The sequence below is a fragment of the Cetorhinus maximus genome, chromosome 34 (genome assembly GCF_964194155.1).
Source record: "Cetorhinus maximus chromosome 34, sCetMax3.hap1.1, whole genome shotgun sequence".
Lineage (NCBI taxonomy): Eukaryota > Metazoa > Chordata > Chondrichthyes > Lamniformes > Cetorhinidae > Cetorhinus > Cetorhinus maximus.
In genome coordinates this window covers 8,186,800-8,203,767 of record NC_135912.1, presented here as the reverse complement: position 1 = coordinate 8,203,767, position 16,968 = coordinate 8,186,800, and the positions used below count along the sequence as shown (strand labels likewise).

The following is a 16,968-nucleotide window of genomic DNA, read 5'->3' as shown; positions in this document are numbered from 1 at the left end:
TCCCCCCACATCTCCAACTGCGGGCGATCAATCCCTCTCTAACCCCAGGTGATCTCCTTTCTGTCTGATCCCGGCAAGGCGGCAGGGGCTGGTGGGGGTGGGGGGAGGAAGAGTCAGCTTTCGAGTCAGGGGTCACTGGGCAGAGGTTGAGTTGATCAACTTTTAATCACTTTGTCTCTGGGTGCATTAAACTTATCACTTTATTGCAGAAACAAGAGAGTTAGAGTGAAAGGAGACAAACATCAACTGTTAGGCTGTGGAAAACTTTAATCAATTTCAGAATAATTTACAAAATTAGGACAGAAACCAGCCAGACATTCCCCAGCAGGGTGCCTGCAACTGGGAACATTTCGGAACCGGGCCCCCAGGGGGCAGGCCGGGGCTCGGAGCCAGGACCCCCAGGGGCAGGCTGGGGATTTGCGTGGTGCCGGGCAGGGATCAGCGCTCCGCCATTGGGAACAGCTCAGGGGTCAACTCTGGGCCCGGGCTGGGTTCAGATTTAGGCTGGGCAAGCGTCAGCGCTGGGCTGGGCAGGGGTCAACGGTGGGCTCTCAGGAAGATAAGGGGTCAGTGCAGGGTTGGGCAGGGGCCAGTGGTGGGTGCTCAGGATGATGCAAGGGCTCAGCACTGGGCTGGGCAGGGGTCAGCGGTGGGCCCTCAGGAGGATCTAAGGAGTTAGCGATGCTTTGGACAGAGGTCAGTGGTGGGCCCTCAGGAGGGTGTAAGGGGTCAATGCTGGGTTGGGCAAGGGTCAGGGGTGGGCCCTCAGGAGGGTGTAAGGGATCAATGCTGGGTTGGGCAGGGGTCAAGGGTGGGCCCTCAGGAGGGTGTAAGGGGTCAATGCTGGGTTGGGCAGGGGTCAGTGCAGGGCCTTCAGGAGATGATCTGGGGTCAGTATGATCTTGAGGGGATGTCTCACTTCGGACCAACAGCTTTATGGGAAGCCAGAAGGGGTTCAAAGGGCACGCCAAAGACCAATCAGGTTCCAGGCCTGGCTCAGCGGCATCCTTGGCTTGAGGCTCTGATTGGGTGGATTGGGGTATGTGGGGACACTCTGGTTGTTTGGTCTGGGGAGCAGGGAGGGATTGAGCTGACAGTCCAGGCCAGTGGCTGGCGCCTGGGTCCGGCGGTTGGTCTGTCTGAAGAATGCTGGAGCTCCTTGGAGAGTGGGGATCAGGCCCTGAATTTTCGAGTTGCTGAGGGGATCGACCTTGTTCCGGGGCACTCTGTCCGTGCCATACCGAGCTCGTGTGGGTCAGCTGCCTGTAGGTGTCGTTCATGTGGCTCCGCAGCTCTGGACAGTTCAGACCTTGCAACTGGCCTGGGAGAGTCATCAGCAGATCAAGGAGAAGAGCAGATTCTGGGGGAGGAAGAGAGAGTCAGTCAGTCAGGTCAAGAACAGGCCTTGCATGCATCAAGCCTGAGATTGCTGGGGGCTGGGGGGGTGGTGGAGTCGACCCAATTGGGGGGTGGGCTGGCACGAGAGGGAATGGGGGGGGGGCGGAGGGCCGCGAGAGGGCAGGGTGGGCAATGGAGAGGGGGGGGGGGCCAAGGGAGAGGGAAGGTGGCGCAAGGAAGAGGGAAGTGGGGGCAATGGAGAGGGAAGGGGGGGCAAGGGAGAACGGAGAAAGCAGTAGTGGCTGAGAAGGGGGCGTTAGGGAGGGGAGAGGTGTGAGAAGGCCAGATTGAAGGTGGGGGGGATGTTGGAGGAGGGGAAGGCCGGGTGGGGGTGAGTGGTGACACTGGGGGCGGGCTAGGGGGCCCCAGTTAGAGTGGGTTGGGAAAGAGAAGGGTATGTTAGGAGTGGGGGGGGGGGGGGGTTAGAGAGGAGGGTTGAAAGGGAGTGTGGGGCTGTGAGGGGTGTTTGAGAGGGAGTGGGAGTTTAGGAGGGTACGGGGGATGTCAGCGTGATTGGGAGAGGGGGGTGAGGGCAGTTGAGGGGGGGGTTGTTTCACAATTACACATATCATATTATAAAGTTACAAAGATTTAACCAAAACAGAGGTTAATACAGGTAACAAGTCGGATTAGCAGGATTTAAACATCACAGGACCATCATAACTCAGAATCTGCCTTTTCATCTTCACCTTTTCTTTAAACTCTGCACAGAACACCAATAATTCTATATTTTTTGGGCATAATCTTTTCATGGTCAATCAAAGATAGTGAAGTTACATTATCTTTAGAAACAACTCGACCAGCTTATATTCCTATTGTTGTGACGTGCCAGATGATGTCTGCCAGGCAGACCAAATCCATCAGGGTAACTTGGTCGCGCTATCACAACGGTTTTGCAATTTGTATTTATAACGAGACGTGTGCATCGAATTCACAAGTAATAAGTCCACCAAGACCTTCAGAGTTTTAAAAAGTAAATTGAAATATTTATTAACAATATATAAAAGATTTTCAAGCACATACATAATACCACAATTATTACTGTACTAGCTCCTAAAATTCCTAATTAACCTGACCCCCCCCCAGTTACCATCCCTTTAAGGCAATGATCCAAAAATAGATTTTAGAATTAAAACAAACTCAGCAAGTTAACACAATACCCTGGACAGTGGAATTCCAAATGGCTCTTCCCCAACTTCCGTTTAGTTATACAGCAGACTTATGCAAAATGCTGGAGGCTTCGTTAAGGCTATTTCACACAGTCCTGTTAGATCTTACATGGCCTTCTCACACACAAACCTTCCATTCTCCGTTATACATGTTCCTCTCTTTTGAATGTGTAAATTCTATCGTTCCATATGTCTTTGAAACTGTATTTCCTCATAATATAAAAACTTTGATGTTGCCAGTATATATTGTCAGCATCCTTTGGGGAAAAATATACATTTCTTAGCCTTGCTTATCTGGCTAGCTGTTAACAGACTAAGGTCCCTTTGAAATCTGAATATCCCTACATTTATCTAAAAAGGCAAATTCCCTTCATACCTTACATGCAAAGCCAGCATCTTATGTTTACTCATTAGCATGTCAAGCACCTAGTTTCTTTTGACCATTTAAAGCTTGCAGTCTGCATAACCATAAAATGTAATTAATTCACACGCAGACCCAACTATACTTAGCCCCATAAACCTACTTCACAATAAACCAGAAAAATATAATGAAAAAAATGTTTGTTTCATGACACCATCATTATGCAAAAATGAACGGTCATAACTTTAAAAGATGGCTTCATTTTCTTAACCCATCTTACACTATCTACTATACTTACCTATACACCAACTTATTACATTACCAGATGCATGCATTAATATATATACAAATGTCTGAGATACCACCATCACCATCCATGGGGATGTCCTGTCCCAACGGCAGGACAGACCCAGCAGAGGTGGCAGCACAGTGGTATGCAGGTAGGAGGGGGTTGCCCTGGGAGTCCTCAACATCGACTCTGGACCCCATGAAGTCTCATGGCATCAGGTCAAACATGGGCAAGGAAACCTCCTGCTGATTACCACGTACCGCCCTCCCTCAGCTGATGAATCAGTACTCCTCCATGTTGAACACCACTTGGAGGAAGCACTGAGGGCGGCAAGGGCACAGAATATACTCTGGGTGGGGGGCTTCAATGTCCACCACCAACAGTGGCTCGGTAGCACCACTACTGATCAAGCTGGACGAGTCCTAAAGGACATAGCTGCTAGACTGGGTCTGCAGCAGGTGGTGAGGGAACCAACAAGAGGGAAAAACATACTTGACCTCATCCTCACCAACCGGCCTGCTACAGATGCATTTGTCCATATTAGTATCGGTAGGAGTGTCCACCGCACAGTCCTTGTGGAGACGAAGTCCTGTCTTCACATTGAGGATACCCTCCATCATGTCAAGTGGCACTATCACAATGCTAAATGGGATAGATTTTAAACAGATCTAGCAACTCAAGACTGGATATCCATGAGGCGCTGTGAGCCATCAGCAGCAGAATTGTATTCGAACACAATCTGTAACCTCATGGCCCAGCATATCCCCCACTTGACCACTACCATCAAGCCAGCAGATCAACCCTGATTCAATGAAGAGTGCAGGAGCAGCACCAGGCATACCGAAAAATGAGGTGTCAACCTGGTGAAGCTATAACACAGGATTGCTTGCGTGCCAAACAGCATAAGCAGCAGGTGATGGACAGAGCTAAGTAATCCCACAACCAACAGATCGGATCGGAGCTCTGCAGTACTGCTACATCCAGTTGTGCATGGAGTTGGACAATTAAACAACTCACTGGAGGAGGAGGCTCCACAAATATCCCTAACCTCAATGATGGGGGAGCCCAGCACATCATTGCAAAAGATAAGGCCGAAGCATTCGCAACAATCTTCAGCCACAAGTGCCAGGTGAATGATCCACCTCAGCCTCCTCCGGACGTCTCCAGCATCACAGGTGCCAGTCGTCAATCAATTCAATTCACTCCACGTAATATCAAGAAACGGCTGAAGGCACTGGATACTGCAAAGGCTATGGGCCCTGACAATATTCCAGCAAAAGTACCGAAGACTTGTGCTCCAGAACTTGCCGCGCCCCTAGCCAAGCTGTTCCAGTACAGCTACAACACTGGCAACTACCTGGCTATGTGGAAAATTGCCCAGGTATGTCCTGTACACAAAAAGTAGGACAAATCCAACCTGCTCAATTACCAGCCCATCAGTCCACTCTTGATCATCAGTAAAGTAATGGAAAGGGTCATCAAGTGGCATTTGCTTAGCAATAACCTGCTCATTGATTCCCAGTTTGGGTTGCGCCAGGGCCACTCTGCTCCTGACCTCATGGCAGCCTTGGTTCAAACATGGACAGAAGAGCTGAACTGCCAAGGTGAGGTGAGAGTGACTGGCCTTGACATCAAGGCCGCATTTCACCGAGTGTGTCATCAAGGAGCCCCAACAAAGCTGGAGCCAATGGGAATCAGGGGGAAAACTCTCCGCTGGTTGGAGTCATACTAAGCACTAAGGGAGATGGTTGTGGTTGTTGGTAGTTAGTCATCTCAGCTCCAGGCCATCACTGCAAGAGTTCCTCAGGATGCTGTGCTCAGCCCAACCATCTTCAGCTGCTTTATCAATGACCTTGGGAATCTTGTTGGTATGTGATGTACATGTTGGTGCATTGATAGCGCGCGAGGAATATGTCTATTGTCTATATGCTCTATACATTGAATGCACACTTATGCATGATTGCAGATGAATCCAGTGTTCACATTCAGACTGATATCTATTCTAGGGCTCTATTCTGTACTCTACCAGTCCCTTTGAGGAAGTTAACTTAAGGAGGTTGAAATAAGTAAGGAAAAACATCCTGTAAATGCACAGCAGGCCCACCCCTGTGCCTGAAAGAGCAAAATCAGGTTAGTGTTCTGGGCGTTGCCCCTTCATCAGCGCTGACGATGTTTAATCAAAGTTTTACTCTGTCTTTCCTCCAATGTTGACCGAACTGTGCGTTTCCAACCAGTCCCGCTTTTTTAAAAAATAAAAATGACCTTCCTTCCATCATAAGGTCAGAAGTGGGGATGCTCACTGATGATTGCACAATGTTCAGCACCATTTGCCACTCCTCAGATACTGAAGCAGCCCATGTTCAAATGCAGCAAGACCTGGACAATATCCAGGCTTGGGCTGACAAGTGGTAAGTAACATTTGTGCCAGACAAGTGTCAGGCAATGACCATCTTCAACAAGATAGAATCCAACCATCGCCCCTAGATTGTTCAATGGCATTACCATCACGGAATCCCCCATGATCAAAATCCTGGGGGTTACAATTGACCAAAAACTGAACTGGACTAGCCATATAAATACTGTGGCTACAAGAGCAGGTCAGAGGCTAGGAATCCTGTGATGAGTAATTCACCTCCAGCACTCCCCAAAGCCTGTCCGCCATCTACAAGTCAGGAGTGTGATGGAACGCTCCCCACTTGCCTGGATGAGTGCAGCTCCCACAACACTCAAGAAGCTGGACACCGTCCAGAACAAAGCAGCCCCGCTTGATTGGCACCCCACCCAAAACATTCACTCCCTCCACCTACGATGCACAGTAGCAGCAGTGTGTACCATTTACAAGGTGCACTGCAGGAATTCACCAAGGCTCCTTAGACAGCACCTTCCAAACCCACAGTCACTGCCATCTGGACAGCCAAGGGCAGCAGATAGATGGGAACACCACCACAGGGAAGTCCCCTCCAAGCCACTCACCATCCTGAGTTGAACTATATCGCCGTTTCTTCACTGTCACCGGGTCAAAATCCTGGAACTCCCTAACAGCATTGTGGGTGTACCTACACCACATGGACTGCAGCGATTCAAGACGACAGCTCACCCCCACCTTCTCAAGAGCAACTAGGGATGTGCAATAGATGCTGGCCCTGCCAGTGAAGCCCGTAAATGAATATAATAAAGTACAAATCCTTGGTATTAAGGGGTGACTTCAGTCCAGTGCCCAAGTCTCAAATGTCCAATTTCCCTTTAAGCTTTAAACTCTCAACAATGCACCTGTAATTAGATATTCTCGTCCAATCACATGTATAATCTGTAAATTAAATTGTTGCAGTAATAAACTCCATCTGATAAACTTTGAGTTTGGTCTCGAAATCGGTCCAGAAATTCGGATGGGTTGTGGTCTGCATAAACATTTCTTTTTGACGAATTGTTTGCAACATAAACCTCAAAATGCTGCAACGCTAACACAGACCCAGAGTCTCCTTTTTGATGGTTGAATATTTTCTCTGTTGTACATTCAACTTTTGTGAAAAATACCCTGTCGGTTTCTCAATTCCACTTTCATCTTCTTGCAACGGTACAGCACCAGTGCCTACATCACTTGCGTCAACAGCCAACTTAAATTGCTTGGCATAACTGGGTACTGCCAAAACTGGTGTCGTAGTCAATACAGTTTTTAAACTGTCATTTGCCTTCTGACACTCCTGTGTCCATTGAAACTTCTTGTTCCTTTTTAATAGGGCACAAAGAGTGGGGAGACGGCTGAGTTAAGGGTGGGAGGGATGGTGGGAAATAGTGCAAGTATCTGAAGAATCCCCGCACAGTTTTTAATTAATTAGCGAGATAAAGAAACTTACAGATGATAACTATCTATACATATCTTAAGACAAAAGCAAAAAACTGCGGATGCTGGAAATCCAAAACAAAAATAAAAATACCTGGAAAAACTCAGCAGGTCTGGCAGCATCTGCGGAGAGGAACACAGTTAACGTTTTGAGTCCATATGACTCTTCAACAGAACTAAGGAAAAATAATTTTTACTTAGTTCTGTTGAAGAGTCATACGGACTCGAAACGTTAACTGTGTTCCTCTCCGCAGATGCTGCCAGACCTGCTGAGTTTTTCCAGGTATTTTTATTTTTGTTTTATACATATCTTAAATTCCATTGCTACACTCATTCTCATACGGAATTGAATTAGATTCTTGCTGCTTGTGTTACACCCTTGGTGAGGGTAACGGTGAGGCGAGCTGACAGGGAACTGTGTTTCGGGTCTGCAGGGTCAAAGCGTTTTCACCTCCAAGGCTTGAAATGATTAAAAAAAACATCCGCAGAAATCCAGTCGTGTGGAAAACACGCAGCCTGTTGTGTGAGAATTCAAAGATAAATATCTTGACCGGGTCTCAGATACGAGTACTGTTGAGATAACGTAACTGATTACAAGAGGGCAAACAGTTTGGCTGAAATATTTGCAGCTGGGCAGGAATCAGAGTCTGCAAAGTGAGATCTTGAGAGTTTGACTCGGTTCGGGTGGGCAGATGGGCAATTGAGCCGTTCAAATAATACCAAGGTTAACGATTGGCTTAAAACAAGCTCCGTGGGCTTTGTGGTGTAAAGAATGTAAAAGATTCTCCGGGCACAGAGATTGTAGAGTTTTTAAGTGTTGCACTGACTGACTCGATGAGTTCAGGGCGTGACCATGGTGTTGTTTACCCCCAGCGTGTAATGGTAATGCTGTTGCGCTTTGATAATCCTGCCCAGGGGCCTGGGTGGGTGGGTGGGTGGGGGGGGGGGGGGGGGGGGGGGAGCGGAGCGGAAATGGACTGTAATATAAGTATCCAGCACATGTAGGGTTAACTTGGGATGAGTACAGTCCCACCAACAAAATGATGTAAGAGTACTAGTAGCCCATACCTAGGGGTCAGTCTAGTGTTGGACAAGAGCTGTGTGCATAAGCATGGAGACAGCTCCTAGATCGAATTCTTTTCTGTATATGTTTACATGCTTCTTGTAGTTAATAAACACATACAGTTCACCTACTTAAGACTATGAAAGGCTTCATTAAGATTGCCTGGATGGGGGGGGGAGGTGTGAGAGAGATGATGGGGGCGGGGGGGCGGCGCTATGACATGCAGCGAATGGAAAAACCCAAAACCTCGCAAAAAAATACAGAGAAAAGCTAAAATCCTGCCAGGCTAAAGAAAAATTCGAAGAATCATTCTGACCTGAAGGAAACTCAAGAATCAGACGTGCAGAGGAAAATCGCCAGGGGAAAGCTCCAAAGAAAGGCTTGGAAGCTGAAGGCAGAAATTTTAAATTACTCACTGTAGCACTCGGTGCCCTGGGATCTCTTGGAACTCCAGCTTTGATTCCCAGAGCGCGGAGTCAGCAGGCCTAGCCAGGATGAGCCAAAACTTGAAAATTCTAGGGTACAGCAAGTCCTGAGAAACTTTCAGCGATCAGAAATTGACATTTAAAAACTCTTATGAAAAACCAGATTCCAGAGGTGACGCCCGAGAAGGAAAATAATTAATTAATTTGGAAGCATCGCGACTAAAGCATCAGCTTTAAAGACCAGGAATTGAGGCCATCATGACCAAAAAGCATCGTGCTGAAACGGCAAGTCTGCAGATAGTTGATCCAAGCAGCCATTGTTTAAAATCCTTCCAAATTTGAGCGCGATGCCATTGCAGTGAGATCCCGCCAAAACCGGCAAGCACAGGTAAACCCTTTGTGTTCAAACGAACAGCGGCGCCATCTTGGATTTCAGCAACTTCTTAAAGCTGAACCTACACCAAAAGTTTTTAACCATGGATCAGAAATCCACTCTTCCAGATCAATTTGGATTTATCCAAGACCCAGGTCAATCACATAATTGGTGATTTTGGAAGGAAAGATTCCTTAGATACATGATTGCTTCAGGTCTGACTAAAAGGACAGCAGCTGAACAAGTTAACACGCTACTTTATTCGGTAGGCCCAATAGCAGACGACATTATTGCTAGACAAGGAATCAACGAATCATCTGCTAAATTTGTAGAAGTACTATAATCATTCGATGTTTGCTTTAATCTAAGAAGTAACAAAATTCTCCAAAGAGTTAAATTTAATAAACGTGTCCGGCAGCCAGGAGAACCCGTTGACTCATTCATCAATGATCTGCACAGGGTGACTGAAGGCTGTGAATATGGAGACCTAAAATCTGAACTTATCAGGGATAGAATAGGTGTGGGAGTAATGGATCACACACACTCAGACATACTGCAAGCAAAGGAAGATCTAACTCTCAAGAAAGCTATCCAGATTGTTAGGCAGTCTGAGCTGTGTGTGTAGCACAGGTCCATTTTAAGAGGAGAAAGTAAACCGTGATACAAAGGAAACCCCATAGTCCAGTTAGTTAAACAGCACAGAAACAGGGATATTCCAGACCAAGGGAAGCAATACCTTAATCAATCAGTAGAGTGACCATGCCAATGCTGTGGAACAAAGTGTCCCCACAGAATGTCCTCTAATTTCAGCCCAATGCTTCCAATGTAACAGGATTGGACACTTTGACAAACCGTGCAAGTCCGAAACATCTAAACACGTAGAAAACACAAAGGTGATTCATGAGGTCAGGACTGCGCACCAAGAGGAGACACAGCCATGGTCCTTGGGTGAGGTCAAAGATCCAGGATTTTTGTATTGGAATGTGGGCATTTCGTTTAACGGCCATCTCACAAACTTTAAATAGGACACGGGAGCCAGTGTTACGGTCCAATTGGACAAAGAACTGTGGCTGAGACACCTCTGGCTTTGAATAACTGACACAACCACTCTATGGGCCCAGAGGAATCCGGCTTCCAGTCATAAGCATGATTCTGGGACCACGAAGACATGGCGGCAAACAAATCTTCGAGCTGATGTACGTCATCAGTAACCAGCCTTTTTCTCTCTTGAGCAGAGACGCCTGTGTAGCCTTAATCACCTCAAAGCAGGTGTCAAGACAGCCACTGTCGTCAATTATGCAGAACTGCAAGTTCCCGGGAGCTCCAACAGGAACGAGTATCCTGACTGGGGATTTCAGCAGGGAGCTGTCTTCTGTCTTTGCAAATCAGGTTTGTCCATTAGGTTATAGGTGCAGGAAAGCCCTGGTTGGTCAGGCCAAACAACCACTCAGATGATTACCATGACGCCTCCAGTGGAGGATGGCCAACAGAGATACCAGCAACCAGAAGCGCCTCCACTTCCGGCTCTGATGGCTGTTGACGAGGTCAACATCGCAACCACAGAGCAAGTGCTGCAACTCCCAGCCAGCATGATGATGCTGGAACCATGTAGTAGTTATCTGTCCAACACTGACAGCACATCTCACAGACAAAGAAAAAGGTGAGCTTACTAATAAAACCACATCCTCATCGAGGGGGAAAAGCCACCTTGCACCAGATGAAATCACGACGAACCACATCACGAACAAAGATGGGGAAAATGCAACGTGGAGATGAGCAGAATGTTCATCCGCTCCGTGAAATGGGTTGGAAAAACGACCACCCACCACCACAGCCAAATCGACACTAGGAATGGAAAAAGAGGATGGAAAAATACCGAGATGCCAAAACAATGGCCAAACCAACAGAGCGTACCAGCAACGACAAAGCCGTCCAGGGGGAGGCGGGAGGGCCAGAGGGGGGCTGAGTGCTGGGGAGGGGTGGGGGTGGGTGCAGAGCGGGGGCCGGGAGGGGCAGATGGGGACATACACCCATACATTATATCGGTTTGCATAGAAACTACTGATGCCCTTTCTCCCTCTCTGGGCAATGACAACATATCGCTGGCTCATGGCTGTCACCTGCTGGTCGGGCAACCTGGGGGCAGTGGGTATTTTAGTTCCAACTCACCCAGAGTTTCCACTTCACAGTTGGCAACAATGAGCGCCCCCCCACTCCCCAACCTAAAACTGGTGGTTTTTCAAAAGGGTTCCAGATCCCCTCTGACCTCGCTGCCAGGGCATTTACAGCATGGATTATGGAATCATTTGGCAGAAGGGGCCATTTGACCCATTGTGTCTGTGCTGGCTCTCTGGAACAGCTGTCCCCCGTCTCCTGCCCGATCCTCATAGCTCTGCACACCTCCCTTTTCTAAATCAAAGGTCGATTTTCCTTCTGAAAGTTACAATTGGTATCGTATTTCCCACAAGCATTGCATTCTACATCGCACCCTTTCAGTGTGTGAAAAAAAAAATCCTCCTGTCGCTTCTTTTGCTCATTACCTTAAATCTGTGCGCTCCCTGCTGGTGGAGGCTATTTCTCCTCATCTGTTTTATCAAAAGCCCTCAGAATATTTAGCAACTCTATCAGGTTTCCCCGTGACTATCTCTGCTCTAAGCAGAGCAACCCCAAGGTTTCTGCAGTCTCTCTATATACCTGAATTCTGTCATTCCGGGAACTGTTCTGGTAATTCCCTTCAGCACTGTCTGTTGGGCCTGTGACACTGTGCCAAGTTGGCCACAAGGCTTCAGCTGGGAAGGGTTTCTGAAGGTTGGCTGTAATGCCCTAACGGTTGTCCTCCATGCTTTCACTAAGTTGTGGAAGGAAAGGAAGTTGTGAAGAGGATGCAAGGAGGCTACAAAAGGATATAGAAAGGTTAGGTGAATGGGCAATGATCTGGCAAATGGAGTATAACGTGGGAAAATGTGAAATTGTCCGTTTTGGCAGGAAGAATTAAAAAAGCACATTATCCAAATGATGAGAGATTGCAGAGCTCTGAGATGCAGAGGGATCTGGGTGTCCTAGTGCATGAGTCGCAAATGGTTAGCGTCCAGGCACAGCTAATAGAATGTCACTGTTTGTTGAGAGGGAAATTTAATACAGGAGTAGGGAGGTTATGCTTCAGTTATTCAGTTGGTGAGACCACATCTGGAGTACTATGTACAGTATTGGTCACCTTATTGAAGGAAGGATGTAAACGCATTGGAAGCAGTTCAAGAGAGGGCTTACCAGACTAATACCTGGAATGGGCAGGTTGTCTTATGAGGAAAGGTTGGGCAGGCTAGGCTTGTATCTGCTGGAGTTTAGAAGATTAAGAGGCAACTTGATTGAAACATATAAGATCCTGAGGGGTCTTGACAGGTTGGGGGGGGGTGGAAGGATATTTCCTCTTGTGGGAGAATCTAGAACCAGGGGTCACTGTTTAAAAATCAGGGGTCGCCCACTTAAGACAGAGGTGAGGAGAAATTTCTTTTCTCAGAGGGTCGAGTGTCTTTGGAATTCTCTTCCTCAAAAGGAGGCAGAATCTTTGAATATTTTTAAGGCATTGGTAGAGAGATTCTTGATAAGCAAGGCGGTGAAAGGTTATCAGGGGTCGGCAGGAATGTGGGGTTGAGGTTAAAATCAGGTCAGCCATGATCTTAGCGAATGGCGGAGAAGGCTCGAAGGGCCGAGTGGCCTACTCCATTCGCGTGCTCGTACGGAATAAAGCCAAGGGTACCACATCTTCTCAACTTGTGCTGCCAGCTAGAGATTTGTGCACATCCAGTCTCACTTCCTCAAGCCCCTGTGAAATGGCTCTCCCTCTCTTCCCAAGATGATTCGAGGATTTGCTAAGGTAAAGAGTGACTATTTCCTCTAGTCAGCAAGTTCAGAACAAGTAGACAGGAAAAAAATTAGAGCCAGGCTATTCAATGTTGGCCTAGCCAGCGACAGCCACATCTCAGGAATGAAGGATCACTGTCAGGTAGCACTTCTTCACACAAAGAGTGGAAATTTGGGACCCTTTCCCTTCCCTTTCTTCCAATCCCCTCCAGAAAGCTGTTGAGGCTGGTGGTCATTGAAAAAGTCAAATTTCAGACCAAGGTTTCTGTTAGGGAAAGGTATAGTATAATTGAATAGTGGGCAGAAAGGGCTCAAGGGGCTGAATGGCCTTCTCCTGCGCTTCCATTCTTACAGTTTTCTCATCATTTTTCCTTGCAAAATATTATTGCTTCACAACTCTCTGAATTAAGTTTCATCTGCCACGTGTCTGCCCTTTTCACCATGTCTTTGTCCTCCTGGAACCTGGTACCGTTCTTAGAAACGATTCCACCCCCACCTTGTAAATCAGAATGAGTGGTGGTCCCAATGCCAACTTTCTGGTGAACACACCCCTATATTGCCCTGATAAAACAACTCTCCATCTCAGGGCTCTCTGCCCTGAAGCCAATTTGCTATCAGTCTTGCACAGAGAGTTAGGCTCCTTTACACACTGCCATCTCAAACACTCTTTGCCCGTCCTTATTACAGCACAGCTGGCCATTCGGCCCAACTGGTTTCTACTGGTGATTATACGCCTCAAGATTGCTCCCATCCCTCTTCACCTGACTCCATCGGCGTAATGTCGAGTTCTTCCCTCTCACGTGTATAGCAAGACTCCCCCTATACAAATCGGGCTCAGCCAGTCCCGGTGGGAGCGAGCTCCACGTTCTCCCCACTCTCGGGGTAAAGGAGTTCTCCTGAACTCCCCCATTGGATTTATGTATTCAACACCCCCTCATCTGCAATCGCGCTCACAAGCGGAAACATCCTCTATAATTCTCCACCATCGAGCCCTTCCATTGTGGGAAAGGCTCTCCCCATTTGATCACCCCTCGACCTGCACTGTTCAGCCTTTCGATCTTTCTCAAGTGGTGTAAGCTCTCAGTTCTGATATCATCCAAGTAAATCTTTCTCGCACTGTCTCCCATTTCTCTTGGCTTTTTTTTATTATTTACCACGACGACCAGAGCAGTTTACAGGTCTCCAAGCCTCAATACAAAAGGTCACTGCATTTCAATTCATTCTCAGTGGTTTGTCAGGTATTTTATGATCTGATTAACTTGTCCTGCGTGTATCTGTCTCCCTGATCCCCCTCTTTGTTCCCTCCCAAGGGGCTGGTTCTGCCTTAAGCTTCTGACCAAAACACGCACCACCTCACACTCCTCATTGGTCGATAGTAAGCTCACTTAGAAAGTGCTTTACAGCCAATGAAGTACCTTTTGAACTGTCTTAACGTAAGAGGTGCAGCAGCCAATTTGCGCACGGCAAGCTCCCACTAACAGCAATGTAATAACAGCCAGCTAATCCGTTTTTAGCTGATGTCAATTGAGGGGTAAATATTGGCCAGGGCACCGGGGAGAATTCTACCGCCAACCCCACAAACTCCTGTTATCGTGGGATGCTTTGCACCCACCCAAAAAAGGCAGATAGGGCCTTGGATTAAAGTCTCATCCGGAAGACAGCACCTCTGACAGGGCAGCACTCCCTCAGTGCCGTACTGGACTGTTAACCTTGATCTTAGTGCTGAAGCCTGGGAGCGGGATTTGAACCTGGGGCCTTGTCGTTTTGGGAGCGGGCACGGCTGCCACAAGCTAGTGGATTCAGAGACAGGGTGCTGGTTCCGGTACTCACCGAAGGGGGAGAGCTGCGGGAATGTCGAGCCCCTCACAGCTGCTGACAGAAACTTGTAGATTTTCCCGAAGTCCACGGGTGTATCCGGGGACTGAGGCTCTTCCAGTGACGAAGGGCCGAGCTCAGTCACTGGGCTCGCGGCAGGCAGGCCGCTGACTCCCGGCTCAGGGTGGGAGCCTCCAGGCAACGCTCCAGTACTGCCGCCTGCCGGAACGTCCGATGTCGGAGTAGACAGCGCCGCCCTCTGTACCGAGTCTCCTTGGGAGGTGGGCTCAGTAGCTGCGATCATCAGAGTCTGAGAACAAGGGGCAAAGGTACGTCAGTGGGAGAAAGGGGAGAGCGGGGGACTTGGGTGGGGATGACCCAGTCAGGGCGATGAGATGGGGAGGAGTGGGGGGGGGGGGGGGGGGGTGGTGCAGGAGGGAGGGGAGGCGGGCGGGAGGGAGGGAGGCGGGCGGGAGGGAGGGAGGCGGGTGGGAGGGAGGGAGGCGGGGCGGGAGGGAGGGAAGAGATGGGGGGAGGGGAGGCAGGCGGGAGGGAGGGGAGGCGGGAGGGAGGCGGGCGGGAGGGAGGGAGGCGGGCGGGAAGCGGGAGGGAGGCGAGCGGGCGGGAGGGAGGCGGGAGGGAGGCGGGCGGGAGGGAGGCGGGCGGGAGGGAGGGAGGCCGGCGGGAGGGAGGGGAGGCGGGACGGAGGGGGGGAGGCGGGAGGGGGAGGTGGGAGGGAGGGAGGGGAGGCGGGAGGGGAGGCGGGAGGGAGGGGAGGCGGGAGGGAGGGGAGGCGGGAGGGAGGGGAGGCGGGAGGGAGGGGAGGCGGGAGGGAGGGGAGGCGGGAGGGAGGGGAGGCGGGAGGGAGGGGAGGCGGGAGGCAGGCGGGAGGGAGGGAGGCGGGCGGGAGAGAGGGAGGCGGGACGGAGGGCGGAAGTGAGGGAAGAGACAGGGGCCGGGCAGGCGGGAGGTGTCCAGCTCACACCCAGTGAGGGACGGAATCTACCTGAGAGAAGGCGGTCGAAATCATCTCGTCCAATTTCCCTGTCGCTTCTTCAGCTAATTCGGTCCAGATCTGGAACAGACAGAAAAGAGCCATCGGTTCGACAGTGAAGGCCCACAGGATGTGCCAATTCAACCCCTCAAGCCCTCTCCACCTTTCACTTCCCACACGGCTGCTGTTGTGTTTTATAGCAAATCACAAAGGCTGCACAGGGACACTTTAAGCACCCCCATTCGATCAGCCTTTATGTTCAAGGAAACACAAGGCGACTCTGTGCAACTTGCCCTGATAATTCAATCCTAGCCGTCCCTCTATCACTCTGGTGAATCTGCACCATCTTCCCTCTCGAAGGTCAGTAAATCCTCCTGAGGTTTGTGGCCAAGACCAATATTTTAGATGAACACTAACCAGAGCAAAATACAAACTATAATCGAACACCGTCCCGTCTAAACCAAACCTCTCAACGACTTATTTAAACGCCCTGGGGTGAAGCCAGAGGTTTGAACAGATTGGGCTCTCAACAATCTTGTGAGTTTCCAGAACATCAGAACTTTTCCTCATATCGACTTGAGTAGCGACTTCTCTTGTTTGCTTTTTTCCTTCTTCTGATATTTGAATCCTCGTTTACCGTGAAGAACGATACAGAGTAAGTGCTGTATTTGCTCGTGTAAAAGTTCAACTTGTCTGTAGGTCGACCCGATGACTTGTGGCCTCAAAAAGGCACGATTCCCCCAGGCACTAGTGCGAACATCCACCCTGCTTTTTCAGGGACTAATCTGTGTGGGGATTGTTAATTATATCAGGGCGGCTGCCCCGGTACATTAATGTAAAGCTGGCTGGTCCAACCGTTTCGTGCGGGGGAGGGGGGAAGGGGGAGGAAAAGGAGGGGGGGTGGTGGGAGGAGGGGGGGAAGAAAGCGGGGGGGGGGGGTGGGTGGGGGGGGTGGGAGGAGGGGAGGAAGAAGGCGGGGGGGAAGCAAAGTGGGGGGGGAAGGCGGGGGGGGATGGTGAGTGGGGGGGAAAGGCAGGGGGGGAAGGCAGGGGGGGGAAGGCAGGGGGGGAAGGCAGGGGGGGAAGGCAGGGGGGGAAGGCAGGGGGGGGAAGGCAGGGGGGGGAAGGCAGGGGGGGGAAGGCAGGGGGGGAAGGCAGGGGGGGGAAGGCAGGGGGGGGAAGGCAGGGGGGGGGAAGGCAGGGGGGGGGAAGGCAGGGGGGGGAAGGCAGGGGGGGGAAGGCAGGGGGGGGGAAGGCAGGGGGGGGGGAAGGCAGGGGGGGGAAGGCAGGGGGGGGAAGGCAGGGGGGGGGAAGGCAGGGGGGGGGAAGGCGGGAGGGGGGGGGAAGGCAGGGGGGGGAAGGCAGGGGGGGGAAGGCGGG

At 50.0% G+C, this 16,968-nt stretch overlaps 1 protein-coding gene across 1 annotated transcript; it reads right to left on the bottom strand.

Moving 5' to 3' along the window:
• Positions 1-249: 249 nt before the first annotated feature.
• LOC144671716 (snRNA-activating protein complex subunit 2-like) lies at positions 250-15,694 on the bottom strand. The gene is made up of 4 exons (XM_078533730.1): positions 15,602-15,694; positions 14,611-14,905; positions 673-1,360; positions 250-566 (listed from the first exon to the last, which is right to left on the bottom strand). The coding sequence occupies exons 1-4, from the start codon at positions 15,692-15,694 to the stop codon at positions 500-502; spliced, it is 1,143 nt and encodes a 380-aa protein (XP_078389856.1). The 3' UTR covers positions 250-499.
• Between the last annotated feature and the right edge of the window lie 1,274 nt (positions 15,695-16,968).

Bases quoted from the DNA above. Each gene is read 5' to 3' on its own strand.
- LOC144671716 (XM_078533730.1), bottom strand. From the start codon at position 15,694: ATGGCTCTTTTCTGTCTGTTCCAGATCTGGACCGAATTAGCTGAAGAA. The intron at 1,361-14,610 runs GTGAGTACCGGA...TTCCTCCCCCAG, and splicing joins CCCGCAGCTCTCCCCCTTCG to AATCTGCTCTTCTCCTTGAT. The intron at 567-672 runs CTTAGATCCTCC...CCCTGCACTGAC, and splicing joins GTCCAAAGCATCGCTAACTC to CCCTTATCTTCCTGAGAGCC.